At 61.1% G+C, this 27,127-nt stretch overlaps 2 protein-coding genes across 7 annotated transcripts; both read left to right on the forward strand.

Moving 5' to 3' along the window:
• The first annotated feature begins 2,098 nt into the window (after positions 1–2,098).
• On the forward strand, positions 2,099–8,228 carry LOC113450464 (FH2 domain-containing protein 1-like). The gene is made up of 10 exons (XM_026721655.2): positions 2,099–3,027; positions 5,145–5,206; positions 5,275–5,377; positions 5,469–5,554; positions 5,636–5,736; positions 5,942–6,012; positions 6,218–6,325; positions 6,902–6,972; positions 7,094–7,373; positions 7,478–8,228. Exons 1-10 carry the CDS (start codon positions 2,608–2,610, stop codon positions 8,045–8,047), a joined length of 1,872 nt encoding a protein of 623 aa, XP_026577440.2. The 5' UTR covers positions 2,099–2,607; the 3' UTR covers positions 8,048–8,228.
• An 886-nt stretch (positions 8,229–9,114) lies between these two features.
• TRIM3 (tripartite motif containing 3) lies at positions 9,115–26,717 on the forward strand. Of its 6 annotated transcripts, none has more exons than XM_087936852.1 (12): positions 9,115–9,257; positions 19,089–19,241; positions 20,875–21,115; positions 21,343–21,494; positions 21,602–21,782; positions 22,029–22,752; positions 22,851–22,954; positions 23,039–23,206; positions 23,614–23,782; positions 24,520–24,590; positions 24,940–25,080; positions 25,683–26,717. In XM_087936852.1, exons 2-12 carry the CDS (start codon positions 19,111–19,113, stop codon positions 25,833–25,835), a joined length of 2,235 nt encoding a protein of 744 aa, XP_087792978.1. In that variant the 5' UTR covers positions 9,115–9,257; positions 19,089–19,110; the 3' UTR covers positions 25,836–26,717. The 6 variants fall into 6 exon arrangements, with proteins under 6 accessions (XP_087792978.1, XP_026577385.1, XP_087792979.1 ...); XM_087936851.1 differs by lacking the exon at positions 9,115–9,257 and adding an exon at positions 18,314–18,550; XM_026721598.2 differs by lacking the exon at positions 9,115–9,257 and adding an exon at positions 18,406–18,835.
• The last annotated feature ends 410 nt before the right edge of the window (positions 26,718–27,127 follow it).

Raw genomic sequence — 27,127 nt, forward strand, 5'->3', positions numbered from 1 at the left:
GCCGGGCCCACCCAGAGAAGACCAGTTCCCAACTGGGCAGGCCCCAATTAGGCCCTTGAGGCATCTGACCTTGGAGGCGGGTCCCTGGAAGGGAGCCATAAAGAGACACCCACCCACCCCCCACCCCCGCAAGAGCTGTTCTTTGGTAGAAGGGTGTTAGGTCTGCTCACAGCTTGGGCACCCAATCTGGCTCAATGCCAGCTTCCAAGGTTGCTGCTTGTGGTGGGGGGACTTGCTGTAATCAAGCTGAGTGGCAAGGAGGCCCAGGTCACTGTCTAGGGCTCCTGGGTCATAGCGAGAACTGCTGCCACCTGCTCCTCTAAATTGAGGGTCAGGAAGCTTTTCCTGTTCCAGGCACATCTCTTCGCCTTCACGGGTCTGGCTGGGCTGGCAGGTAGGTCTCCAAGCCAAGCAATGTGATGGCCATCGGGGAGGCTGCCCAAGGGCTGCCACTGCCCCAATCTGCTACCCATCATTCTGTTCTTAGCTTGCAGAGATACAAAAACAGGCGGTGGGCTGAATTGTGCCTGCAGGCTGCAAGTTGCCGACCTCTAAACGAATAGAAGTACAAAGAGTTTTCATAACACTTACTAAAGAGCAAAAATCCAGTCATGATCGCTGTCTTCCAGTACTGCTGAAGGGCTGTCGGGGCCTGGATTTATTCTTCATAGCACCCGAGGGAAGGTGGAAGCTGATGAGAGAGAGATTCAGCCTGGAAATGGGGGATTTCCTGACAGAACCATTAGTGGAACTACTTTCCTCCGGAAGCTGTGGGTGCCCCATCACGGGAGGTTTTCAAGAAAGGATCGGGCAACCATGAGTCTGGGACGATATAAGGATCTTCTTACCTTGGGCTAGAAGACTCCAAGGTCCCCTCCAGGCCTCAAATTCTGTAATTTCGTGGTCTGCAGACTACCAGCCTGGCATATGAAGTCGTCTCTCCTCTCATTTCAGTCATGATCTCCTTCAGCTGGAATTTTGCTGAACATCCTTGCGGGGCACACAAAACAAACACATCTCCACATAGGCGTTGCATTCATTCTAGATATTGTTCCATTATACCAAAGGAAAATTGCTTGCGTTCTTCTAATTGCCAGACACAGCTACAACCACACAATCAGACAAGTTGCCAAGGCGCCGCCTACGTGAATCACCCCCATGTTTTAACATTTCAGTAGTTACAGCACCCTCAGCCTTATAGTTTTTCAACATTTTAAAAGCATTTACAACTTTCTTTCCGTGCATTTTTTTCTTGAGAGACTAACGTTTTGATTCCATTCTCCGAGGATGCATCTCATGCCTTCCATCCTCGGCCCAGATCACTGTTACTCTTCCCTGGACACGGCAAGCCTTTCAGAGGGTTTCCTTCGCAGACCCCTCAGGCCCTTCAGGAGGACAGAGAAAAGGCTCAGAGATGCCACCCGTGTTGAATTGCAGTCAAGCACCAGGAATTCACCACAGGAAATGTTTTATGACATTTCGCACTGTTCATAGAATGTTTTATAACATTTGGCAAATTTCAGTTCCATGGCTTCCAAATTTTGGATGCATTCGGTGAAGTTAGCCCATTTGAGGCTAACCATTGTTCAAAAACGTTGCCGGAGGTCGCACCATCCTACAGCCTGGTGAAATCGCAGACAGAAAGGGGAGTTTTACAGCATTCAGGTTCCATTCCGTTCTGTTGGAGAAACCCGGTTGGTCTTTCCTGGGCCGTTTTTTTCCCTCTCAGTGCTTCTCTGCATTTCTCCTCCTTGAATCTTTGGACCCCCGTTCTCCTCTCCTGCCCTCCGACCCTACAATCTTCGTCTGGAAAAGCACCTGCTCTTCTCATCCGGGGCCGTTTCCCTCCCTCGTCCAAGCCAAGCGAGAGGCCGCGAAGGCGGTCTAGCCGGGCAGCCGAGCTCCCACACAGCCACCGGAGGGTCCGCTCCTCCAACAGCCTCTCCGGGGGACCCTCGGCGGCTCTCCTATGTAACCGGGGCCGCTGCCGGCCTTAGGGGAGTCTTGGCCGTTGCTCGCCGGCCAAGCCCCCCGGGAAGCCGCCCGCGGGAACCCAACGCGAGCTTCCCCTCTCGGGAAGGGGAGGGCAGCAGCCAGGCAAGGCAGGACCCGGCCGGAAGTTGACCCCCCACAGCCGAGACCAGAAAGGAGCCGCCCCGCTGCAGCTGGCCGCGGACGGCGGATTTGGTGTCGGCCGGGCCAGCGACGCAGGCAGGGCGGGCGGGGCGCGGCCGGCGGGCAGAGCGCCCTAGAACTGGCCCAGCGAGGGAGGGAAGGCGATGCCGGCCTGCAATCGACGACGCCCCGAGAGAAGCTCGAGCCTTGCCTGCGGCTTCCGCCGGACGTCCCCCCGAAGAAAGGTCGGGCGCGGCCCTTCCCGGGAACCGCCCCGCCTCGTTTCGCCTCCCTGGGCAGGGGCTCGCGCTTCCCGAAGCCGGCTTCGGGTCCTCTCTGCGCCTAAGGTTAGGCTAGGCTGCCCTGGACGGGAGCGGAAGCCCCCCTTCCGCCTCAGCCCTTCGCCTGAGCGCCACGCCCGCCCTCCGCTGCCCCCGACTGGACGTCCCGAGGTGCGCCGGGCCCCCTGCCCCTCGCCCGCCCCTGCCTGCCATGGGGACTCTCGAGGGCGCATCCGCTGCGGCCTTGCCTGAAGACCGGACGGAGCCGGGGCCGTTGAGCCCGTTCGCCTCGGGCGCCGCCGCCTCCTCCTCTTCTGCCCGCACTTCCCCCGCGGGTCCTTCGCCGCCGCCTCCGCCTCCGCCTCCGCCTCCCCCGCCGGCCGTGAGCCTGCTCGACGCCGCGCCCTGCGAGGGGGCCGTCGAGGAGCCCTCCACGCGGCGCCCGGTCCGGCTACGGAACTTCAACTGGGAGGCCATTCCGGCGGAGCGCATCCATGGGCGCTCCAACCTCTGGACGGCGGCGCGACAGCGCGGCGACTGGACGCCCGACTGGCATCTGCTCGAGGAGCTCTTCGGACAGCGGCCGGAACCGGCCGGCAGCGGCCTCCGGACCGCCCCCGCGGCCGAGCAGGTGAGGCCGGGCGGAGGCCAATCGCGGGCTCTGCTGGGCAGGTCGCGCCGTCGCTCTCTCTCCGACGGCCGCTTCCTGCCCGCCTCGTCGAGTGTCCGCCAGGCAGAGCGGCGCAGGGCCGAGCCAGCCCAGAAACGGGCGGGCCGGGTTTGCACGTCCAGCTCACCCCCCGCCCCCACTGCCCCGAAAGAAACAGGAAGGGCTCAAGGCAAGAAAGGCGCTCGGAAATCCCCCTCAATTCAGCCTCTTGCGGGAAGAGCCGCGTTGCCCCCGAGGGACTCGCGGCCAGATTCCCGTTGCGCAGCCTTGCCAGGCCGGTCTCCGCTTCTCTCCCGTCGGGCCTTTAATTGCGGCCCTTCTTTAGGCAGCTCGATAGTTTGGGGGGGCGGGGCGCTCTCTTTTGTCCTCAGAGTTTTGCCAGGTAGCGCACCCAGAACCATGGGAGCTCCTCCAAATCTTTGGGAGCTTAGGGAAATCGGAGTCTAGTGTGGACTGCTAATTGAGGTTCAACTCCCTGGAGTAAGGCTCAAGAGCCACCCAGGCTTCGATCCGGAAGGCCTTGGCTTTCAAAGCCAGGAAGGGCTGATGGGGTGGGGGGGGGAATCATTGGTCACCCAGCCTTGGGAAGACCTTCCCGGTAGCTGGATGCAGGTGACCTGATTAACCTGGTTGTCCATAGTCTTTGTGGCTACATTCACACAACACGCTTAGTGCTGCTCTGGGAGGGGAGAGTGCAGTGCCCCCCCCCCCACTGAGCATAGTGTGAAAAAAACAGCGCATAGTTTTCTTGTGAGTTTCTTGTTTCCAAGGAAGGTGAAAGTAAGGCCCAGAGGTGGTATATTCAGCAGGTTCTGACCAGTTCTGGAGAACCGGTAGCAGAAAATTTAAGTAGTTTGAAGGACCAGCAAATACCACCTCTGACTGGCCCTGCCCCCATCTCTTCTCTGCCTCCCATTGAGTCCCAGCTGATCGCCTGGGTCTTCTTTTGTTGCCTTGCACAGGAGAACGGAGCTGGAAAGCACGTTAGTGGGGTGAGGAGGGAATGGGGATTTTACAGTAACCTTTCCCGGCCACGTCCACCAAGCCATGCCCACCAAGCCACATCCACCAAGCCACACCCACAGAACTGATAGTAAAAAATTTTGAATCCCACCACCGGTAAAGGCCTAATAGTTCCCTTGCTGTGTGTTTGTGGCTGAAGACAGCTAATGGCCTCACATGGAGCTGGAGAGCAGAACTGAGGGTCCCTTGGGGGTCTGTCTGGAGTAGGTGGTATTCATAGGTTTTTAATTTATTGACCTGAATTTTGATGCACCGTTGGGAGCAACACCTGAGGACAAAATGAGTTAGTTCTACATTAATCTGACCAAATTGGAAGATTCGGCAGAGGGACACACGCACACACACACACACCACAATGTGAAGGAGGGCCAAAAGAGCCCACCTGAGCTGGGTAATACATGAGGGGGGGTGGGGCAGGGATGGGCATGGAGTAGCACTCTTTTCAGTTGAGGGATGTCTTTAGCAAGGGCAGGGTGGATGCCACTTGGCACAGAAGGCAGGCACATGTGCACGCACACGTTTAAAACATGTATATGGGGCCACTCATCTTTTGACCAACTCTGGGGGGCTCCCACTTCAAAGTATTGGAAAGAAGACGCTGGCGGTTTTCCCTGGGGGGTGGGGGAAGGATCGGGACAGGGCCGCTTGGGGGTTTCCAGTGGGCATCAAGCCACCCAGTTGCTGTAGTTGGGCAGACTGGGAACGAACGGCCAACCGGCTTGGAGGTGAGCTGAGCAAGGGGGACGAGGCAGGTGCCTGTGCAGGGCGGCCAGGGACCCGAGGAGCAGGACCAAGGGCCGACTCTCTGGAGGCTTGGCTTGGATTCTGGGGGAGGGCTGCCAGGGCCCCCGAGATGGAACCTGAGCAGGGCCCAGAGCTCCTCTTGCCTACCGCCAGGGGCCTGCAGGACAGTGGGAGAAATGGGGAATCACTGCCAGGTGGTGGCACTTGGGGGGGGCTGCCAAACTCTTTTCAAGATGGCGAAATTCCTTCTGGGGGAGCCCCACTTCCTCCCCCTCCTCTAACCTCGGTGGTGGATCTCTCCCTCATTTTAGGCCTCCCTTTTGGATGCCAAGAAAATCCTGAATCTGGGGATCTTTCTCAAGCAGTTCAAGAGGTGAGGGGGGGCGGAGGGACACGAGGCTTTCAGGTGGGACAAGCCACGAGGAAGCTCTCCCTCCCCAGGCCAGTTCAAGACATTGTGGCCGATATCTACCATGGCACAGGAGTCCCTTACGGGCCGGAGAAGCTGCTGGAGCTCTTTAAGATGCTTCCTGACGGGAAGGAGGTGACTGGGGGGCTCGGGGGGGTGGGGGGGTGGGGGCGGAGGGGCCCCTGCCCCCCTTGCCAGATTCATGAGCGCTGTTTCTCCTGGGAAGGTGGAGAAGCTGGAGTCTTTTCAGGGTGACCGGAGCCGCCTCTCTGAGGCCGAGGTCTTTGCACTGCTTCTTGTCCAGGTGCCCAGGTGAGGGGCCAGGCTGGGCAGGGTGGGTTCCATTCTGAGGGCACTGCTGGACAGCCCACCCACCCTCCTCTTGTCTCCCAGCTATGCCCGTCGCCTGGAGCTCCTCGTGCTGAAGCTGCAGCTGCTTCCCCAGCTCAGCGCCCTCCGGTCGGCCATCCAGACCCTGACCAGGGCATCCTTGGGTGCGTGGAGCCTGCCTCTCTCCTCCCTACCCCGCCTTGACCAGGAGGGGCCACCCTCCTCCGGGTGGCGGCCAAGCTGGGGCCCCTCCTCTGGGCAGGGGAGGGGGCCCAGCAGGGTTCTCCACAGAGGGGCAGGGAGGGGCTGGTCCTGCCGGGGCAGAGGCCGTTGACCCCCATGCTCAGCTCACCTCCTCCCTTCCCACAGAGCTGCTGGGATGTGAGGAGCTGCATGACCTCATTCGGCTGGTGCTGAAGATGGGGAACTACCTGAACCAGGTGCCTTCTTGGGGCTCTTCTTGGAACCGGGGGTGGGGGCATGATTCTCGGGGACTCGGTTGCCCGGTCGCCCAAAGAAGCCGCTCGCTGGTCCCCTTCCTGGGGGAGGGATCTGGGCAGCCTCCGGCCAGCCAGCCATGCCAGGCCTCTTGAGGGTGGGCGGTCCAGGCGCATGACTCCCTTTGCCCCCTCCCTCCCCCTGCAGGGAGGCTATGCTGGCTCTGCCTGCGGCTTTCACGTGTCGTCCCTCCTGAGGTTGCCGGACACGAGGGGCAACCAACCGGGCATGGACCTCCTGCATTTCGTAGCCTTGGTGAGGATTTGGGCCTGGGGGGAGGGAGGGGAGAAAGCTCCGCTGGGGCTGCCTTGAGAAGCTGTCCCAGGAGGTTCCTGCCGAACTTCAGGGCCGGCTGGCTGGCCGGGGGTGGTGGTGGTGGTGGTGGTGGTGAAGAGCCCACATTGATCTGCCTTTGCTGGGGAGGGCGACCCTGGCCTGCAGGGCAGCTTTCCTGGGTCCTGGTCATAGAGACAGGGACCTCCTCCCCTGCCTTGGGCCTGGCACTTTCTCAGGCTCTTTGGGAAACCTGGTGGGGTGTCCGGGCAGATCCAATGGGGGGTGGGTGGGGGTAGATGGGGAATCCCTCGAAGGCACCCTCCAGCCGGGTCTTCTTTTGAAGGCTCCCTGGGAAAGGGGAGGCCCTGTTCAGGCCCCGTTCTCCTAGGGACAGGCTCCACAGGGGGCGGAACCCTTCCCAAACCCCCTCCCAGGAGGAGATTAGGGAAAATCCTTCCGGGCCAAAGAAGGGGCTGCAGTGGAAGTGGGGGGGGGGAGGGGGGCAGAGCATGCACCGCCCCCCAGGCCTTTAGACCAGCCTTGTCTCCTGTCCAGGAGGCCAAGAGGAAGGAGCCCAGCCTTCTGCGTTTTCCCCATAAGCTCCGGCATGCGGCCCCTGCCTCACGGTAAGGCCCTGGGGGGAGCGGGGGAGGCCGGATCAGCGCCACCTTGCAGGGCAGAGGACCTGGGCAAGGCCACTGTGGCCCCTCTGCTGCTGCCCCTCTGACCGTGTCCCCGCGGCCGCAGGATCGATGACCAGGAGTTGGCAGCAGAATTGCAGAGCCTGGAGCAGCATCTCCTGGGAGCCCAGCAGGACCTGGAGGGCCTGGGTTTGGAGGGCCAGATGGGGCCCTTCCTGCATGGGGCAGAGCTGGAACTGAGGGCCGTGAAAGCCGCCTGGCAAGACCTCCAGCGGGCCACAGCCAGTCTCTCCGACTTCCTCTGCGAAGACCCCGAGGCCTTCAGCTTGCCCGAGTGTTGCGGCATCTTCCACGCCTTTGGGGAGCGCTTCCTCGGCGCTATCGAGGTGAGTCCTCCCCACAGCCCTGGTGTGGCTGTCTCCTCACCGCCGGGGGGCGGGGGGAGAGAAATCGCTCACCTCTTTCTGGGGCTCCCCCACCACCACTGCAGGAGAACCAGGCCCGGGAGGCCGCCATGCAGCGAGAGCAGCAGCGGAGGCTGCGGGAGCAGGCGAAGCAGAAGAGGCGCTCCATTGCCACCTGCTCCTCCCGAGACCCCGGCCTGCAGGACGTGGACCTGGACCTGCTTGCCTCCTGGGCTCCTCCTTCCTCTGGCCGCCGCAGCCGCCCCCTGCGAGCTCCTCGCCCTTCTGCAGGGAGCCCCCAGGGTCGGGAGAGGCCCCTGCACCTCAACCGGCGGCACACACTCACCATGCTGGCCCCTTGCCCTGAACCACTGGAGGCTGCCCCCGAGCCCCCTCCCCCAGCCCCCGCCAGCCATAGCAAGAAGGCCAAGAGCTTTAGCCAGAGCCTCAAGGCCTTGCTCAGCACCCCTCCAGCCATGCCTGCCTCCCCCGCCTGCGCCCAGGGCCCCCGCTCCCCCGGCCCCTTCTGCCTACCTGCCTTCTTCCAGGCGAGGGGGCCGGAGAGCCCCTCTTCCCCCGCCTCCAAGGAGGTCTGTAGCCTGGTGGGATTCCTGCGTCGCCTGAGTATAGGGGAGAAGCCCCGCAGCCCCTCCTAGTCCAAGGCTGTGTCCCTGGTCTATCAAAGGGAGCTGTCCCTGCCCCCTGTGCCCCCCGCCAGTCCCTCCTGTTCCCTCCGTGTGGGGGTCAGACAAGGGGGGCTGTTTTAACCTCCTCTCGTTTCCCTGCCTTGACTGGTGTTAAGTGAACACTTTGTTTATGCTCAATAAACCTTTTTCAGCTCCTCTGCCTTGTCCCTTGTCTGAGCTGAGCCCCACTTGCCTGCCCTGATGTGGTACCCCCGAACCCCCGACAGAGCTCCCCTCGCCAGGCCCGAGGGGTCCTCTGACCCAGTGCTGCACTGGGGCAGTGAAGGTGAATCCTTGGGGCCCAGAGGTGTATAGAAATGCATAATTTTTAATTGTAAATACTTCTTGAAATGGTATCCTAAGCAGCTCCTGATGGCCTGAGGCCTGGAATCTTTGGAGGATGTTCTTGTGGGTTCTTGCAGCCTCTCGAATGGGGGGGAGGAGGGGATGTCCCGTTCTCCTCTGCTGAGGCCAGAGGAGAGCAGCACCCTCGGGCGTGGCTGCCAGGGGCCTGGGGCCTGATGTGTGACCACAAGTGAAATGTCACCTGTGATAGGCGTGTCATAGGTTGGCCTTCGTTGCTCTAGTCTAGGTTCAACCTTCCTGCTCTGCCTAGAGCTGCTCCTTGGTGGAACATATTTCTGCTCCCGAGCCCCCCCCCCACAAGGAAGCTTGGGGAAGGGGCTTGGGAATGCCAGGAGCCACCCCAGCAACCTGGCAGGGCCGGTGGGTGGGTGTCTCCTAAAGTAGCAGCCCTTCGCCTAAGGGAACAGCGCTGGGATGCCTGAGAAGCTCCCACATCTCGGGCGGGGATGCTGCCTGCCCTCCGCTTCCCCGTCGGCGCCCGGGACCCCCTCGGTCAGGTACGGAGCGGCAGGGCCCCCTGGCCCCAGGAAGCGCATCTCGACCGCCGACTCGAAGGAGGGAGGAGGGCGCCGGACCACCAGGAGAGGAGAAGCGCAGCGCGGGGCAGCCGGGCGTCCTCCCGTCGGTCCTCCCGCTGGGCCGGCGGGAGCGCCCGCCTCTGCTCCGGGGGAGGGCTCGTCCGCGAGGGAGCCGGCGGCGGGGCCGGCCTTGGTAGGGCGGCGTCTTCCGGACTGGCATCCCGAGGCCTGGAAGCGGGGAGGCGGCGCCGGCACTGCTCGCTACCTGTAGCCTCTCGAGGCGGGGGCCTCTGCAGGTGAGTCGACGCGAAGCGCGGCTATCGGTCCTGCTCGTGAGGCTGGAGGCGGCCCGGGCCCTCCCACCGAATTGCTCGGGAGCCGCAGGGGAGGACGGCCGCCAGGCTCCTCGGGAGAGGCCGGGCAGGTGGAAACCCCCGACCCTGAGCGCGCCCTCTTCCTCGCTCGGGCTGCCGCTGCCCACGGACGCCCCCTTGCCCGGAGTAGCAGGGCCGGGCGTGGAGGCGTCGGCCCTTGGGGCAGGTGCGCGGGTGGAGAAGCCAGGCGGGCCAGCGGCGCCAGTCGAGCTACATTCCCGCCCGAGGCCGGGCCGCCTGCAGGAGGAGAGCGGCCGGGGGCGCGCCCGCTTCTCTCGTCCCCTGCGGCCCGAAAGCTTCTCCATAGGCCAGCGTGGCAGCTTCGGAAGGGGTCCCGTGCCCGCCCTCGCCTCGGGCACCCAGCTCTGCGCCTCCCGCGAAACTGAGTCTCAGCCTTGCGTCGGGATTCGGAAGGAGGCTCCGCCCCAGCTGTTCGAGCGCTGGTCGGACTTCCCTCCCGCTTCCCCCGACGGGGCGCCCGGCAGTCGGAAAGGCGGCGGGTGGGCGAGGAAGTTGCGCGAGGCCGGCGCCGAGTCTTGTCCCAGCTGAGCCTTCGCGCGACCCCCGACTGATGTGGTTGATTAGGGGGCTTGGAGTCGTTTCTTCACGACCGGTGAGATTTCTCTCCATGGCGATCTGTCCCTATTCTCTTCCCCTACCTTGTTGGTCTCTGCCCTCCTTCACCCTCCTCCCTCCCTTCCTTCCTTCCTTCCTTGCCAGCCTCAGTGCCTTCTCCAGAGACCTCCTGGGTCTTCATGAACAGAATCCAAAACGCCCTGATTGTTCTCCTGGCTGTTGGTTCCCAGGGGGCCTTTTGTCCCCCCAGTTGACTTGTCCAGGGACCCATTGGTGTTTTGCTCTTGGTGTTTGTCTGGCGATCCAGAGCATTCTCGGGACTCTCTTCCAGGATCAAAGGTCAAAGGCGTCAATCCTCTTCCTAACTTCCTTCTTCAGACTCCAAACTTTTGCTTCCTTAGAGGGTCTCAGGGAGGATCACAGCTTGCAGGATTCTGGCCTGTGCAGACCCAGAGCCCATATGCCATCTGGATCTCTTTTCTCCGAACCTCCATGGCTGCTCCATCAAGTGCTGGTTCCTTTCTGTTAAAGGCAGAAGCTCTGCATCCCTTCTTGCAGCTGTTGGGCTGAGCGAGCACCCCCCTCTTCCCTTCCTGTTCTGGGCCCCAGCTTCCCACAAGGGGGGTTCCTTAGGGTATTTGAGCAGACGGGGGGGGGGGGCGTTGTTGCATCAGGGTTCTTGGCTGTAAGGATAACGGAAAATGCGACCCCCAGTCCTGAAGGAGAAAGGAAGGGGTTTGCTTGGGGTCTTTTTGTGGGCTCTGTCCAGCCCATAATGGGGGAGCTCCCCCTCTGGAGCACAGGCAAGAGAGCAGAGCCCGCTCCTTTGCCTCTGTGTCCAAGTACTTTGCCTTCTGGCCAGCCGTCTCAGGGACAGGAGCATAGAGAGAATGGCCTTTCCTTCTTTTGTCACCTCCCCAGCCTGGCTGTTATCTACAAGCAGGTGAAATCAGGACCTGATACACTTCCTGGCTCATTCAGAGGGTTGGACTTGAACCCAGAGCCCCTGTTCCCTCTGGGGAGAGGGGCTTGGGGGGGGGCCCAATGACCCGAGGCCCACATCTTCCAGCATCTGCCCAGCCACCTGATCCTGTGGTGTGGAAGTGGTTCGTTCCCAGGAGCCCCTCTTCATGGAGAAACAGGCTGAATGTCCATGGTGATTCTCCGTCACCCAAGGCCAGGGTTCTCCCAAAGGTGCTTTTCTCCAAAGGCAGCTGGACTTTCTGGTTTTTCTTTTCAGAACTTAGCTCTAGAGTAAAGAAGAGAACGGTGGGTAAATCCCTCAGCCACCCCGAATGGTAGAAAACGTGACTGGGCAGAACAAACGCGAGGGAAGTTGCAAGGCCGGTTCCTGCTATGCTACCAGGGAGGCCCAGGCTCAGGGGTGCCACTTGGGAGCCCCAAGAGAGTCCCTGCCTGCACAATTAGTTGAGGCTGTTCTGGCAAGATGGCAAAGGAGGAGCAGGGGGGCCTCTCGAGTCCACGGGTGCCCGGTTGGCAAAGGAGCCAGCCGGGCTTCCCTCTTGGAACATGCTGAGCACCTCTTAGTCTCCCTCAGTCTCAGTGCTCCCTAGTGGCTATGGGATGCTAACAGAACCTTTGAATTTGACCATTATGATGTGTTTATTTATATCCTGCCTTTATTGTCTTTATAAAGAGAGACAGACAGACAGGCCCAAAGTCAGCCAGCTGGCTTTCATGCCACCTTCTTCCAGAGGAGAAATGGGGAGGGGGAAGTATTATATGCCAGCCGTTGAAGCCTGCCTGCCCACGCCACACCCATGACAAACAGATAGAGCTTCATTGCCCCACCAGGGCTGCCATCTTGACTTTCCCGAGGGCTCCTTGCAGATGCCCTGCCTGCCTGCCTGCCTGCCTGCCTGCCTGCCTGCCTGCCTGCCTGGCCCCCTCCTCCCTGGGGGCTTCCCAGAAGGCAGTCCAGAGGATTGTCCCAGGGAGCCCTTGGGGAGAAGGGCCTTAACTGGTTTGGGGTTCCATATTTCATACAATGTCTCTGCCAGATTCGGATGCCTCCGGCTGTTGACCGCCAGAGTGATCCAGGCACTCCAGATGGGTTGCCCGAGGAGGGGCAGCTGCTCTGCTGCCTCTGCCCTCCTGCCCGTTTCCCTGCCTGGTCTCTCGGGGCTTCCCAGGAGGGCTGTGCCAGGGACTGGGATACAGTTGTGGCCCTACTCACCTGGGCTTTCAATTCCTGCCCGACAGCAAGCGGCCCTCTCTGTAGCAACTGCTGCAAACGTTGCACCTTCTCCGACAGCCTGGGGGCGGCTCCTGAGCCAGGAGTGCAAAATCTGGGTCTTTCTGTGCACCCCAGGTTGAGGGCAGCCCGACTCTTGTGCAACCCTATTTTATGTGGGTGACTTTGGCGCTGGTGAAAGAGCTGCTGCTCTCTGTAGACTCACGCCGGGAGCCAAGTGGCTGTTCCGTGTTTCAAGCCCCACCTTCAAGAATCACTTCAGAGTGGAGCGCAATTCCAGATTTTGTGCTGGAAAGTCGCTTATTTCAGCATCGAAGGCAGAGGAGGAGCCTAAAACGAGTGGCTAAAGACTCAGGCTAGGCCTCCTACCATGAGCATGGAATAAGGGGAGCAAAGGGTGCGTTGGTATATGACAATCATATTTTTTTTAACCTGGCTACTTGGTGTAAATGCGTCCCGTATTATATTTATCCATTCAAGGCTGAAATACCTTTGTGGAATTTTGTATGTTTTTCAGTTAGATTTTACACAGAATGTGATTCGTATCTATTTCTGTCAGCAAAACTTAAGGCACTAAACCTATCCTTGATTCTCTCCCCCATTAAATGACACTCTTTGAGGAGTTCCAGTGGCTGGGGAATTCTGGAAGTTGATCCACAAGATTTAAAGTTGGCCTAAAGTTTGGGAAAAATAAAATCAGCCATGAAAAACTCCCAGAGTTGTCTGGGATGGTCCTTTCAGTTTCATGGAGGAATTTAATAGCACTTCTCCATATTTGGACAGGCTTCCTCCTGCAGACTTTCTTCCCAATCTTGGATGGCATTGAAAGCAAGTTCCAGGTTAGCAAATTCTTTACTGTAGTGCTCATTTGATTGACGAAACTCCCAGTTCAGGGGTAGCAAGCAGAGGAATGCATGAAATTCTGAGGGAAGGAGGGAGGGGCTGGGATGTGGCTCTCTTCTTTAGGCAATCCCCCCCCCTGCCCCCAATTCCCCATTGCAGACCAGGAAAACTTTGAGGTACAGCAAATCCCCTTCCTCCTGGGGAGAAGCTTTATCGGCTGCATTCCAACAAACATAAACGCCCTGGTGCTTTCATTCCCACATCACGTCATCAGTGTGGTGCTTCTGGCCAGGATATTCCATTTCCAAGAATGGGAGACCTTAAGCAATAGCAAAGTTTGACTAAGCACTGTGCTCTGTTTGACAACTGCTTATAGAATAGAATAGAACAGAATTCTTTTATTGGCCAAGTGTGATTGGACACATGAGGAATTTGTCTTGGTGTAAATGCTCTCAGTGTACATAAGAGATACATTTGTCAAGAGTCAAGAATCATCAGGTGCAACAACAATAGTCATAGGGTGCAATAAGCAATCAAATAATACTAGGAAACAGTCAATTAAAACCATAACGATGCAAGTGACAAAGTTACAGTCATACAGTCACAAGTGGGAAGGGATGAGTGATAGGAATGATGAGAAGGTTAATAGTAATAGGGAATTATTTGTTTAGCAGTGATGGCGTTCAGGAAAAAAACTCTCCTTGTGTCTAGTTGTTCTGGTGTGCAGGGCTCGATAGCGTCGTTTTGAGGGAAGGAGTTGAAACAGTTTATGTCCGGGATGTGAGGGGTCTGTAGATATTTTCACCGCCCCTTTTTCACTCATGCAGGGTACAGGTCCTCGATTGAAGACAGGTTGGTAGCCATTGTTTTTTCTGCAGTCCTAATTCCTCTCTGGAATCTCTGCTTGTCCTGTTGGGTTGCAGAACCAAACCAGACAGTTCTAGAGGTGCAGATGATAGACTCAGTCGTTCCTCTGTAGAACTGGATCAGCAGCTCCTTGAGCAGTTTGAGCTTTCTTTCAGGCTGTCCGTCCGAGTCGGGGCCGGGATGCCTGTGGGATCTCCACAAAGTGTGCCGTTTAATGGGGAGAGAATCCAGGATCGGTTTGGTGCATAACCTTTGGGAGCCCCTGATCTCCGGGGTCCGTTGCCTCCTAGCCAGATGTTGAGCACTGCAGTCTGTAGTTCATCCCTCAGCTCTGTCACACTGAGTGAACAAACCCAAGCAGGAAATGGGAGACTGGCACCTGCTGTTCCTATCCTCTCAGAGTTGGATTGCCACTGTTTTTTGAATGGAATAATGACAGGCACCCACCCAATTGACCCATCATCGTGCAAACCGTTCTAAGCGGCAGGTTTTATTCCCAGACTTAACTCTCCCCACCGCAAATGGCCAAAATAGGTGAAAAGCACCAGCCATTTAATACCAGCAAATCGTAAAGAGCAGAGCGGGCACAGCGCTGAATGGGGCAGCAGAGCTCTTCAAACTAGACAGCTTTAAGATTTGTGGGCTTCAACTCCCAGAATTCCTCCTCCAGTCATGTTAGCTCTTAAACCTGCCAAGTTTGAAGACGCTTGCTCTATGGTCAGTCTGCTTGCTCCAGGGCTAGAGAAGTGGGGGAGGGCCACCTTAAGTCAAAGGAGGGGGGTGGAGGAAGGGCCGCATCCAGGTAGTTCAGCCCCGCTCTTCAGTGCCCACCCGCCATGGCTCCAAGCAGCCCTTCCTTTCCGTTCTTGGACTGGGCCCTTCTGCCTCCTTCCAGGGATGCCCAGGGCTGTGGGGCGAGTGGAATGTGACCCTCCCTTTGGCAGCAGCAGATCCTCCCATCCTCTATCCCGCTGGGCCAGTGGCCAAGGGGTCCCGGTCTCAGCCAGGGGGTGCATCTCAGAAAGAGGGGGAGGGGCTTCCAGTTAGGGATGCTTCCAATTCCCAGGAGAAAACGTGGAGGCCCTTCCTTGGGCCGGGGCCCGCGGAGGACTCGGCCCACAGAGGTTGGAAGTCCTGGCTCGGCTCTACCATTCAGCGTAGGGGAGGCTCTGGGGGGGGGCATTACGGGACAGGCAAATTGCAACAGGATGCCTGCAAAGGATCCAGGTTACCCAGCGAGAGAGTCACGTAGCTGCATCACAGTCCATTGAGAGAGATGTGCTCCATCTACAAGCAACAAGATGCTGTCCACCCTGAAAAACACAGACCACAACCAACAACAAAGCCCTGTGCACAGCCCAGAGGGTGGCGGGGGTGGTGGGGGGAGGGGGTCCCGGGGCCACAGATACAGAAACAGGTGGGGCACAACCCTGCACTGTTTGGCAAAGGGAAGAATAGCGTGACCCACCCTTTCCAGGGTTCCTGGCCGTCCTCCATGTTAATGGCCGAGGGGCTGCTGGGCATTCGTTAGGTGTTGCCGGATCTCTGGCAACTGCCACCCGCCCGGCCTGACTCCAAAGCAGGGCTCCTTCGTGGAGAAGGTCTCCCAAGGACAGGGGGCTTCAGGCAGGGAGACTCTGGCCTATTGGGACTCTTGGCGCAGCTGCCACCGGCTCAGCCTTCCGGTTTCACTGGCAGCTTTGTAATCACATGTGGCACAAACGGCGGCTGTTTTAGGGAGCTTGAACCGAGGAGCTTGAAGCGAAGCACAAACAGGGGGGGGGGGGGATTCCAAAGGCTACCAGAAGACTGACAACACCCCCCTCCCTGTGACAAGAATCTGTGGAAATACGACGCAGGATGCCCTGGCGTCCACCACTGTCCACCGCCACCCAGTGCAACACACGTTTGGCAGCCAGAACAGAGAATATTTCAGGCAGAAAAAGAAAAATATCCCCATACAGCATGTTGAGAATACAGCGAATACGCAGCACATACTTTTCTACTCAGATAGTGAGATCCACGGGAGAAAAGCGTTAAACGGGCGTTACAGGATGGGAGTGCTGGTAAATCAGGCCAAGGGGATTAGCCCAAACCTTCTTCTTGCAATGCCAGGACAGAGGGGGCCTGGGTGGAGGGCCGGCAGAAGAGAAACTGGCACTGAAGGGCATTCCCTGGAAACCGGCTACTGCCTCAGCACTGAGTGAAACCCTCGGGAGAGGGATGGGGGGGGGTTGCAGGAGGGGCGGGTGGGGAGGAGCGACCTACATCCAGACTCTGGGCCGCTGCCGGCTGCAAACAGAAGCAGGGCAGATGTCCTTGGCAAGTGGATCCAGCACCACCAGGGGATCCACTTCTGACTTAGGCTGGGTCCATCCAATGGAAGCCTTGCCCTGTTTGCAAATCCCTGCTTTTCATGGCAATGCCGGGCGAAATACTTTCTGAAATGAACTGTGGTGCTGGCGCTCGGCAGCCAGGAGGAATGACCGGAGGGTGGGCAGCATCAGCCACCTTCTTGTATTGGCCCCGATCGGAGGACTTGACTGAGGCGGTCTCTTCCCTTCGGCCCCCCAGGGCTCTTCCTCCTGCAGGTCCCGGGACTGCAACCTCAATGGCAGAGGCCCAAGGGCACTCTGGCACTTCAGGGGGAGGCTGGCGAGGGGGCAGGGCCGGGATAACTGTCTGCTCTGCAGCCCCTGAAGCCCCTTCCCCTGCCCTTCGTTTATTGTGCCTGTCCCTCAGGTAGCTCACAGGGAGGCGGCAGGAGGTGGGGAGGGGATGCGGGATGGACGTTGTCCACTGGTGTCGCTCCACGAGTTCATCCCCTCTGCCCGGACAGAGACCTGCGGGCTTGTTAGAGGGAGAGAGATGGGTGTGTTGTGTCACTAATCTTTGAGTGAGGGGGGTTGTCTTTGCCTTGCTGGATCATTTTTGTCACCTCTTTTGGGAGAAGGTGGTTGAGAAGGGCTGCATAACAGCTTGAGAGGACCTTGGGTGGATCCCTTTCAGTCGGGATTCAGAGGAGGAGCAGCACTGGTTGTGGTTTAGGCGATCTCTGCTGCAGTCTTGACGGGATCCATCCATCTTTGCCCTACTCGACCTCTTTGGGGCTTTCTTGACCATCGACCACGGTATCCTTCTGGGCAGCCATGCCTGGTGCCGGCCCATCTCCTTTCCCCGGGGCCAGTTCCAGCTGGTGGTGCCTGTTGGGGACAGAGATCCTGTCCTCTGCCCCTGCTGGGACGGGTGACCGAACACTCGATGGCTTCGCCTCTCCTTTCCAACACCCATACGGACCTCTGGGTGAGCTCATCCGTCACCAGAGGATGCCCCCATTGCGCATCCCTGCCCAGGTGAATTCAACAATATTCGGGCACCTTATTTGGTCGTCTGCAGGCCCTGAGGGGGTGGGCTGGTTGGGGGAGAGCAGGCTCCGGCTGGCGTGGCTGGGTGGCTCTGGGGTTGTGGACCCTCTGGTGACCTTCCCGATGCCGTTCAGATACCCACCCCATGGGTGTGGGGAGAGGGCTTGATCCCGCAGGGAGGAGGCGATCTTGGCCATGCCTGGTGAGTGGAAAGTAGGGCCCCTGGTACAGTCTGCTTCCGATTGCGGAGGCTCTTCATGGGGCGGGGGGGTCACTAGAAGGACCTCTGCTCATAACAAGGGAAGCAGCCCTGGCCTCAGCCTGGCCAGCTTGCACAGCGGAGTGTTTCCTCAGCCAGGATCTGTCTCTGTGGAAGGGCTGGCCAGGCCGCTCTGGCTGACTTCCTTCACCCTGAAGGCCCTGAGAGTGGGGCCAGGGGTGCACAGCCAGCACTCGCAGCCTCTCCCCATTGGCTGGATCCAGAGCGGGGAACCCATGGAGCTCGGATCCTGAGAATGAACGGTGAGGCCTTCGGGGAGCACCTGGCAGTGCCTGTCCCGTAGGATTCCCACTCTGGATTGCCAGGCCAGGAGGATACCCGCTGCCTGGGAGGCTCAAGGGGCCTGCAAGAATGCTGCTGGCCGCCTGGCCAGGGCCTCCAGGAAAGGGGGAGGGCACCTGGGGGGCACGGCTGTGACTGAGGGGGGTGCCCTACCCCACTCAGCCAGAGTGCCGAGGATGGCCCCAACGGGACGGGGCCGGAGCCCCACCAGACCGAGGAGGGCGCCCCCAGAAGCGCCGCGGCTCCTGCCCCGCCCCCTCCTGCTCTGGTACCCTCTGACGAGATGCAGTTCCTATGGCAACCGCCATCCCTCGACTCCCGCTGCAGCCGGGGGGCCGCCAAGGGCCTTTCCCCACGCGGGCTAGGCCGCCTCCCAGGCGGGAGCGGGTCCACCCCTCGCCGCGATACCCATTCGCTTCTCCCCGCTCGGGCACTGCGGAGAAGCCGCAGCTGCTGCAGCTCCGAAGCGGGCTCGGCGGGCGCGACCATTCCACGGCGGCGGCGGGGGAGCGAGGCGGGGCAGAGCCACTGTCCCGCCTCCTCGGCAGCCGAGCTACCCTCGGGCTCAGCGAGAAGAACGGGCGCCGGGCGCGAGTCCGCCTCTCGACACCCCCGCCGCCAGCAGTGGTACGCTCCGGCCCCACCAGCAGAGGGGATGCGGTGAGAAGCCCAGCCCGCTCGCAGCGCCGCCGCCACCGGGAGCGGCATCGCGGCCGCAGAGGGAGATGCGGGCTCCGCGCTCCGGACGCCGCCCGCGCTGACGCCTCCTGGCCGGGCAGCCCTTGCGGTGAGCGGCGGGCGGGCGGGCGGGCGCGCGCGCGCGGTCCCCGGCTTGCAGGGCGGGAGCGCAGGCACCGTGCCCGCCCAGCCGAGCGAGCGAGCGGGCGGAGGAGCCATTAGGCCGGCCGTCGCCGTCTCCGCAGAAGGGCGTGGCGGCCGCCCTGCCTCGGAGAGCGTCCCCGGCCCGCCCGCCCGCCTCCCCGCCGCTGCCCGCCTCCCTCCAGGGAAGGGGAGGAGCCGCCCGCAGCTGCAGCCTCCGCGTCGAAAGGCCGGAAGCCCCCGGGCGCGGCCGGTGAGAGGCCTCCTCTTCTTCGCGGCGGGGGCGGCGGGCGGAGCGGTGTTGTCGCGGGGCGGGGGGGGCAGCGGCGGGCGGGCCGGGGGCCGAGGCGAGTGGCGCGGCGCATGTTCCGGGGAGGGGGGATGCGGCTCCGCGCCCTGCCGCCTCCTGTGAGGGGAAGCCCGGCGGGGGCGCGGCCGCCCCTCGTCCTTGCCGTCCGGCGGGGCTGAGGGCCGGAGGGCCGCTTGTCTCTTCCCGGCCAGAGCAGCAGCCTGCAGCCGGCCCTCGCCATGGCCAAGCGCGAGTCCAGCTCCAGCCCGGTGGTGCGGCAGATCGACAAGCAGTTCCTGGTGTGCAGCATCTGCCTGGACCGCTACCACAACCCGAAGGTGCTGCCGTGTCTTCACACCTTCTGCGAGAGGTGAGAGCCGCGGCCCGCTCCCCCGTCTCCCCGCCCCCGCCCGGCTCCGAGTTGGCGTCCGGCCAAGAGGCTCGCTGAGCAGATCCGGATTGGCGCGAGGGCGCTGCGTGGAGCAGCTCTTCTCCTCAGCCCCCCTCCGCAGCCTGGGCCCCCTCCCCGCGAGGGCTGCCGGAGCTGCGCTTGGGGCGTGGATTATGCGTGGAGGGGGACCCACCCAAGTAGCATTGATGGAGCCAGTGGGCGTCTTTGCTAGCTGGGATCCTTGGCTCCAGACGCCCCCTGTGAAAAGCGTCCCCGATATTGGAAGGCCGGAAGTTCCCCAGCCAGGGCCCTGCATCCGCTTGCGCGCAGCCTTTTGCTGTGGAGGACATAAGAACCGCTCCAGCACAGGCGTGTGCAGACCCTTCGCCCTGCCAGGGGAGCCAGCCCAGAATACAGCCGGGGGGCCTTGCTCTCTCTCTCTCTCTCTCTCTCTTGTAAAGGGCCAACAGTCTCTTGCCCAAAGACCGGGGTGGGGGTGGGAGTGTCCCGTTCTGAAGGGTTTCCTTTCTTCTGCTGGGTTTTGTGGCTGTGCCTCCTACCTGCCAAGGTCACTCAGCATAGGCAGGCTGCCAGGTCCCCAAAGGTCCTTGATGGAGCCAATGCTGCTCCTGAGAGTGAGGCCCTTTGGGTGACCCGGCTCTTTGACCATTGCTGACCTTTGGGCAGCCCCCTCCCCACCTTCCACTGTCAAGGAGACCCTTTAAACTTTGCTCAGAAGCAAAGAGGTGATTTGGCCTCCCATAGGGGGACTGTGCTGGTGATGTTGTCTCTGACCCCCTTCCGGGTTTGTCTGGGGCAGAATTTGCTAGCAGCTGGGGTGGTCCCTGCAGTCCCCCCCACCCCAAAACAGGCCCCTTTGGTCCTGCCTTGGACAACCTCTCCGTGGAGCCCCGAGTCCTGGCCAGGGCGGGCCGGCCACCCAAGAGGCTTGGCCAAACCCCTCTCTGCCAGGGCTCAGCCCTGCACCTCGCCTGCACTTGGCTTTGAAGGCAGGTCCTGCAGAGCAGACGGGAGGGTGGCGGCTGAGGTGTTTCCGTGTGACCCGAGGCCAGTCCAGTGGATTGTCTGGCCATAAACGAAGAGGGAAGGTTTGTGGAGAGGGAGAGGGGAGGGAGGGGGAGAGGGAGGGAAGGGGGAGAGAGGGAGGGAGAGACCTGGAGAAGTTGGGCTCACTCTCCTCCAACACCACATGGAGGGCTGGAAACTTGAGCATGCAAGAATTGGCGCGCTGATCCTCTGCCGGGCGTGTTGTGACCTTGTGGACGGACACCATCCTCCACACCGAAGCTGCAGCCTTCTCGGGGGTAGCTGCAAGGGAGAGGAGCCCACACAAGGGCTGGGCTGGGAGTCTCAAGGCAGTGGGCAGACCATGGCTGTCCATCCCAAAACTGGTTGGGGGAGCAGACAGGCTGAAAGAGCAGGAGCCCCGCGCACGGGGACAACGGCTGGCTCCTTGGGGCACCCAGTGCCTGTCCTCTCCCCCGCCCCCCCTTGCAAGGACTGGCTATGCCCGAGGGCCCTGCCTGGCCAGCCTCTGCCTTCTGCCATGGGCTGGTGCCCACCTTGACTCGCCTCTTGCCCCCTTGACCAGGTGTCTCCAGAACTACATCCCTCCCCAGAGCCTGACCCTGTCCTGCCCCGTCTGCCGCCAGACCTCCATCCTTCCCGAGAAGGGGGTGGCCGCCCTGCAGAACAACTTCTTCATCACCAACCTCATGGAAGTGCTCCAGCGCCAGCCAGACAGTGCCGGCCATGAGGATGCCATCGCCATGCTGGACTCTGCCAGCGCAGTGCCGGGCAAGCCGCTCTCCTGCCCCAATCACGAGGGGAAGGTATATGTGGGGCTCCCACTCGTGGGGAGGATCAGTGGGGCGGACTTCGGCGGCCCCTTTCTGCCCCTTGGCCCAGAAGTTCTCCCTGGCCAGCGGGAGGGTGGGTGCAGCGTCCACATCTCTGCCTTCTTTTCCAAAACCAGAGGGTGCTTCCTGGGGGCGGCCATGCTGGCTGGGGATTGGGTCTTCTGGTTCCAGGGCTTACCAACTCCCCCATCTGCCCCCAGACCATGGAGTACTACTGCGAGGCCTGTGAGACGGCCATGTGTCATGAATGCACAGTGGGGGAGCACCGGGAACATGTGACTGTGCCTCTGCGGGATGTGGTGGAGCAGCACAAGGCCTCCCTGCGCCAGCAGTTGGACGCCATCAAGAGCCGGTATTGCCTGGGTGGGCTGCCCACAGCTGCAGGTCCAGCTCAAGGGTTGGGGGGCTGTTACTCTGGTGCAAAGCCCACGCTCCTAACGAGGGCTCCTTGTCTCCCAGACTGCCACAGCTGGCTGCAGCCGTGGAACTTGTGTCTGGGATCAGTCAGCAGCTGGCGGAGCGCAAGAACGATGCCGTGGCAGAGATTGGGAGCACTTTTACGGAGCTGGAGAAGGCGCTGGGGCAGCGTAAGGGGCTGCTGGTCCGAGACCTGGAGGCCCTCTGTGGGGCCAAACAAAAGGTAAACCCAGGGAATTTGGGTTCCTCTTCTGGGATGCTGGCAGCCCCCCCTTGCTTCTTCCCCCAGCTTCAGAAGACACCTGGTTGACAGCCTTGGCTCCATGGGCAGAGCCTCCCAGGCCAGGAGGGGGCTCTCGCCCTGGCCAGCACTCCACTGCTCCTGCGCTGCTAAAGGGGTGGCCGTTCCCCATCCAGCTCCTGGGGGGTCTTGGCTGGGCAGGGCTGAGCCTCTTCTTCCCTGGCTCAGGTGCTGCAGACCCAGCTGGAAGTCCTGCGCCAGGGCCAGGAGAACATCCTCAGCAGTTGCAGCTTCACCGAGCAGGCCCTAGACCATGGCTCGGAGATGGAGGTGCTGCTGGTGAAGAAGCAAATGAGTGAGCGGCTGAGTGAGCTGGCCAGTCGAGAGTTCCCTGAGCAGCCCCACGAGAACGCCCAAGTGGACTACGTGGTGGAGACGGAGGGCGTGCGCAAGTCCATCCTGAATCTGGGTGTGCTGCTCACCACCAGCGCCATTGCCCACAAGACGGTGGCGACGGGTGAAGGCCTCCGCCATGCGGTGGTGGGACAGGCCGCCTCGCTGACCATCACCACCAAGGATAAGGATGGGGAGCTGGTACGCAATGGCAGTGCCTGCCTGCAGGCTGAGGTGGCAGCACCTGACAACTGCGCCCTGGAGCATGAGGTGCAGGACAACAAGAATGGCACTTACGAACTGCTCTACACGCCACGCCAAGAAGGCGACCACATCCTTTCCATATGCCTCTATGGGCAGCCCATCCGTGGCAGCCCCTTCCGGGTCAAGGCTGTCAAGGCCTCTGATGTGCCCCCCTCCCCAGATGATGTCAAGCGCCGTGTGAAGAGTCCCAGCAGTGGCCATATCCGCCAGAAGGCAGTCCGCCGCCCCTCCAGCATGTACAGCAGTGGCAAGAAGAAGGAGAACCCCATTGAAGATGAGCTGATCTTCCGTGTCGGTCAGTGCCCGGGTGGGACGGAGGGCACGAATGCCGCTGTAGCTCCTGCCTGGCTTGGTGGCCCCTCCTGGTCTCACTTGGTGCCTCTCTCTTGGCAGGAAGCCGGGGCCGGGAAAAGGGTGAATTCACCAACCTGCAGGGAATCTCCACGTCCAGCAGCGGGCGCATCGTGGTAGCAGACAGCAACAACCAGTGCGTGCAGGTAGGAGCAGCTCCTCCACAGGCCCCAGGGGTGGCCGCCCAGGACCCCTTCACAGGCGCTCTCTCCCCTCCCCCCGCCCACCAGGTCTTCTCCAATGAGGGTCAGTTCAGGCTGCGCTTTGGTGTACGGGGACGTTCTCCCGGACAGCTGCAGCGCCCTACAGGGGTCACAGTGGACCTGAATGGTGACATCATCATCGCCGATTATGACAATCGCTGGGTCAGCATCTTCTCCCCTGAGGGCAAATTCAAGGTGAGCATCTGGGGAGGCAGATCTGACTGGCAGGTTGGGGGGTCTGGTGGTTTTGGTGGTCCCCATCAGTTCACAGACTGGAAGCCTGCCATCTGCCTTTGCCCAATGGTGGGCCAATCCTCTGGCTGATTCTCTTCAGATACGTTGGGTTTCTGTTCTCGTGGCTTGGAACAGGGAGTGGGCAATGGGACTTCTGCAGCAACCCATGTTGGTTGAGAAGTGTTGGTCCAGTTTTCGGCTGCAGTGGGGACTGGGGAAGGCTGCACAGCCCTTGCGCCTGATCCTTCCTGTAAAGGGAGAGGCTGCCAGATGATCAAGGCAAGGGGTGAGGAGGACCTGCTTCCAGCGCTGACATCCATGTGGTGATGCCTTGGAGTTGGCACATGCCCTTATGCCTTCCTTCCCAGACCAAGATTGGAGCCGGGCGGCTGATGGGCCCCAAGGGTGTGGCGGTGGACCGCAACGGGCACATAATTGTGGTGGACAACAAGGCATGCTGCGTCTTCATCTTCCAATCTAATGGGAAGCTAGTAGCCAAGTTTGGGAGCCGTGGCACGTCGGAGCGCCAGTTTGCAGGTGCCCCAAGTAGTTTCTCTCCTTTGCCTCAGGCCCAGTTGGGAAGTCACCCTCTCAGGGCCACCTTCGCCCTGCCCATGCGAGAGTGGCATCGGAGGAGGGGACATTCCCCTGCCCCCTCTGTGTTTGGGCTCTTGCCTTCCATTGCCACCTGCAGGCAGGTGGGTCCTTCCAGATGCTACAACCCTTCTTTGGGTTCCCCGGCAGATGGGTGGTGAAGACGACTCCCTCTTGGCAGCTTTGGGAGCGGTGGGCATCCCGGGGCAGGTAGGGGTGGCTTATGCCCCCAACCAGCCCATTCCCAAACCTGGAGCAAGGGCCAGCAGGTGGTCTGCTCTGCCAGCACATTTCTGCTGGGTCTTTGTGGAGGCAGCGCCTGTGGCTGCAGCCGCTCTCCCTGGCAACCCCTCTCTGGCTCTGGACACTCAGCCTGGCTGGGCTCTCCTGGGCTGCCTTTGGCCCAACGCTCCCTGTTGCTGACCTGGAGCCTCAGCTTGCTGTAAGCCTTCGGAGATTGGGGCGGCTTTCTCAGCCAAACAGACTTTTTGGCGGGTGGGTGTGTTTGGGGTGGAGAAGCTGGAACGTCGTCTCTTGTTATCTTCAGGATTGGCAACAGCGCCTGGTCTCCCTGCCCTCCGATTTCAGGTCCTTCCTGGGAAGGGGGGCTCATTCCTCCTTGCAGCAGCTCCTCGCTGTGGGGCACTTCTCACTTCTTTCCTCCCACTTATTTTGCTCAGGACCACACTTTGTGGCTGTCAACAACAAGAATGAAATTGTGGTGACCGACTTCCATAACCACTCTGTGAAGGTGAGGGGGGGTCCCCAAAGGGTATCGATGAGATCTGCTGCTGTGAGAAAGGCTTGGTTGGGGCCCTCAGCTGCTGCTGCTGCGACTTATGGGCCCCAGCTCCCCTCCTTGAGGGGAAACGGTCCCACGCTGAAGCTGGGGTGGGGGTGGGGATTCTTGGGCCCCACTCGCTCTGGGGAGGCTCCATGTTTGCCGGGGAGGGGGAAGCTCTTCTCCCAAAGCCAGGCCCTGCGCCTTGGGTTCCTTTGCAAGCCCCTCTCCCACGTCACCCAGTAGGCAGCTGGAGTCAGGGGCTGAGCCACACTGGGCCTGGGAGGCTCCACCAAGCCCTCCTCCTCCCTGTCCCCAGGTCTACAGTGCGGATGGGGAGTTTCTCTTCAAGTTCGGCTCCCACGGCGAGGGGAACGGGCAGTTTAACGCTCCGACGGGCGTGGCTGTGGATTCCAACGGGAACATCATTGTGGCCGACTGGGGGAACAGCCGGATCCAGGTGATTGGTGGGAGCTGGGCAGTTCGGCCTCTTCCTCCTCAGCAGCCAGCCTGGGGGTGAAGGCCAAGGACCCCTGATGTGTTGGGGGGAGGCGGGCGCAGAAGTGGTTCCAGGGCCAGCTGGCGCTACCTCTTGAGTTGCCCCTTAAATCAGGGCGGAGCCCGTTCATCCAAGCAGAGGCCGCGTGCCTCTTTGGGGGTCCTTCATGGGCCCCCAGGCAGGGGGTTCTCATGATCCAGCAACCTCTTCCCAGGGTCCCTTGAGCTACGGGGGTGAAGGCAGCGACTTCCTTGGCTCTCGCTCCTGAGGGTGGTGCTCTTGCTGTGTGGCCCTTCGTGCCTGGATGCAGCCACGATGTGGCACGGGGCTTCCCTTCTGCCACTGCTCCTGGGTGGGAGTGAGGGGGACTCCTGACTGGGGAGGGGCTCCAGCCCCTAATTATTCTTGTCACCCTTTCCTGCCCCTCCTGCATGAGGCACGTGGCTTTGAGAGGTAGGGAGCGGAACTGGCCACGAGTCCATGGGCAGGGAGGGCCCCTCCTCTGCCAGCCGGGGTGGCAGCGCCGCCTCCGAGAGAGCTCAGGGCCCCCTCCTCTCTTCCAGGTCTTCGACAGTTCGGGCTCCTTCCTGTCCTACATCAACACCACAGCGGATCCCCTCTATGGGCCACAGGGCTTGGCGCTCACCTCGGACGGACACGTGGTGGTGGCCGACTCGGGCAACCACTGTTTCAAGGCTTACCGCTACCTGCAGTAACCCTGGTGGGGCAGGCTGGAGGGGGGCTCTCAAAGTCCCTTCTGGCCCGCCTGCTGGACTATGCGCTTGGGGGCAGGCTGGCCCTCCACACCAGGTTGGCAGCCGTGTGTGAGGGTGCCAACAGCCACAATGGCAGCTACACAGCACCGGGATGGCTGCCAGGGGGTGGGGGTGGCCCCACAGGCTCCCCAAAAGCTGCCCTTTTCCACAGCGAGGGGGGAGACCCTCCCTACGGGCACCATGCAGCTCTTGCTTTTATGGCTCCGGGGTTTTGCCCAAGCCCCCCAAGTAGGAATCCCCTGGAGTCTCCTGGCTCCATCCCCGATTGTCCTTTCCCTGTTTTTTTCTGCACTTTATCATTGCCCAGAAAGGGGCCAAAGCAGTCCCCCCTCCTCTTAATAGCAGGCCGGCCGGTCACCCAGCTGCAGGGACCGGGGGGGGGCGGGCGGGTAACCCCTCGCCCAGCTCCAGAGACTTTCTGGATGACTTCCTAGCAATTGGGGCTCCATGAGAAGGCTAGGCCCCACCCCCCTTGGCCATTGGGGGTCCTCTTTACCACCCCCCTAGTCTCCACTTTCCCTTCTGGTTGAATTTCGGGTCTAGCCAGCGATTTTTCTGGGGAAAAGCCCTTTGGGGGCGGGGAGCAGCCAGAGGCTGGGAAAGAGCTGTTCTTTGGGGGGGAAGCAGTTTTCCGAACCCCTTGGAAGCGCCCCTCCCTCACAGCCTGGCTGAGGCTGCCCACCCAGCTCAGCAAGCCCCCAAAGAGTGCCAGCTGTGCCCTCCTGCCCCTGGCTTTCCACAGGCCCCGCCCCTTCGGCTGAGCAGAGGCAGCCACGTGCTCGTGGAATTATGTACAAACAAATAAAGTATTCTGAAAATAAACCTCCTCTCTGTCGCGGGGAGTGGGGGGGGGAGGCCGCAGCCGCTCCTCGCCCCGCTGCAAGAACCGGGGGGCGGAACCAGCTTTTCCCTACAGAGACCCCCCGTCCAAACCTGAACTGCTGAGGCCCTAGAAAGATGCGCCCCCTCCCCCGCTTGGGGCCTCCTGGGTCCGGGGCTGGGGCTCGCCTTCTGCCGCCTCTGAGCCCGAGGCCGCCCCTGTGCTCCGCTTAAGCCTGCCGGTGAAACCCCCCCCCCGCCCCCCATCGGCTGCGGGGCTGCTGGAGCTCCTCCGGGGCCTCCGCCTTGTCTGGACCGCCGAGCAACCTTGCCCGGCAGGTGGCTTCTTCCTGCCCTGCGAGGCCCCCCCGGAGGCGGCCGAGCTTCCCCAGGGCGACTTGCAGGCTCCTCCC

The sequence above is a fragment of the Pseudonaja textilis genome, chromosome 7 (assembly GCF_049901715.1).
Source record: "Pseudonaja textilis isolate UNSWEBS1 chromosome 7, rPseTex1.2, whole genome shotgun sequence".
Classification (NCBI taxonomy): domain Eukaryota; kingdom Metazoa; phylum Chordata; class Lepidosauria; order Squamata; family Elapidae; genus Pseudonaja; species Pseudonaja textilis.

Bases quoted from the DNA above. Each gene is read 5' to 3' on its own strand.
- LOC113450464 (XM_026721655.2), top strand. From the start codon at position 2,608: ATGGGGACTCTCGAGGGCGCATCCGCTGCGGCCTTGCCTGAAGACCGG. The intron at 5,555-5,635 runs GTGAGGGGCCAG...CTTGTCTCCCAG, and splicing joins CTTCTTGTCCAGGTGCCCAG to CTATGCCCGTCGCCTGGAGC. The intron at 6,326-6,901 runs GTGAGGATTTGG...TCTCCTGTCCAG, and splicing joins TCCTGCATTTCGTAGCCTTG to GAGGCCAAGAGGAAGGAGCC.
- TRIM3 (XM_087936852.1), top strand. From the start codon at position 19,111: ATGGCCAAGCGCGAGTCCAGCTCCAGCCCGGTGGTGCGGCAGATCGAC. The intron at 19,242-20,874 runs GTGAGAGCCGCG...CCCCTTGACCAG, and splicing joins CTTCACACCTTCTGCGAGAG to GTGTCTCCAGAACTACATCC. The intron at 23,783-24,519 runs GTGCCCCAAGTA...TATTTTGCTCAG, and splicing joins GTCGGAGCGCCAGTTTGCAG to GACCACACTTTGTGGCTGTC.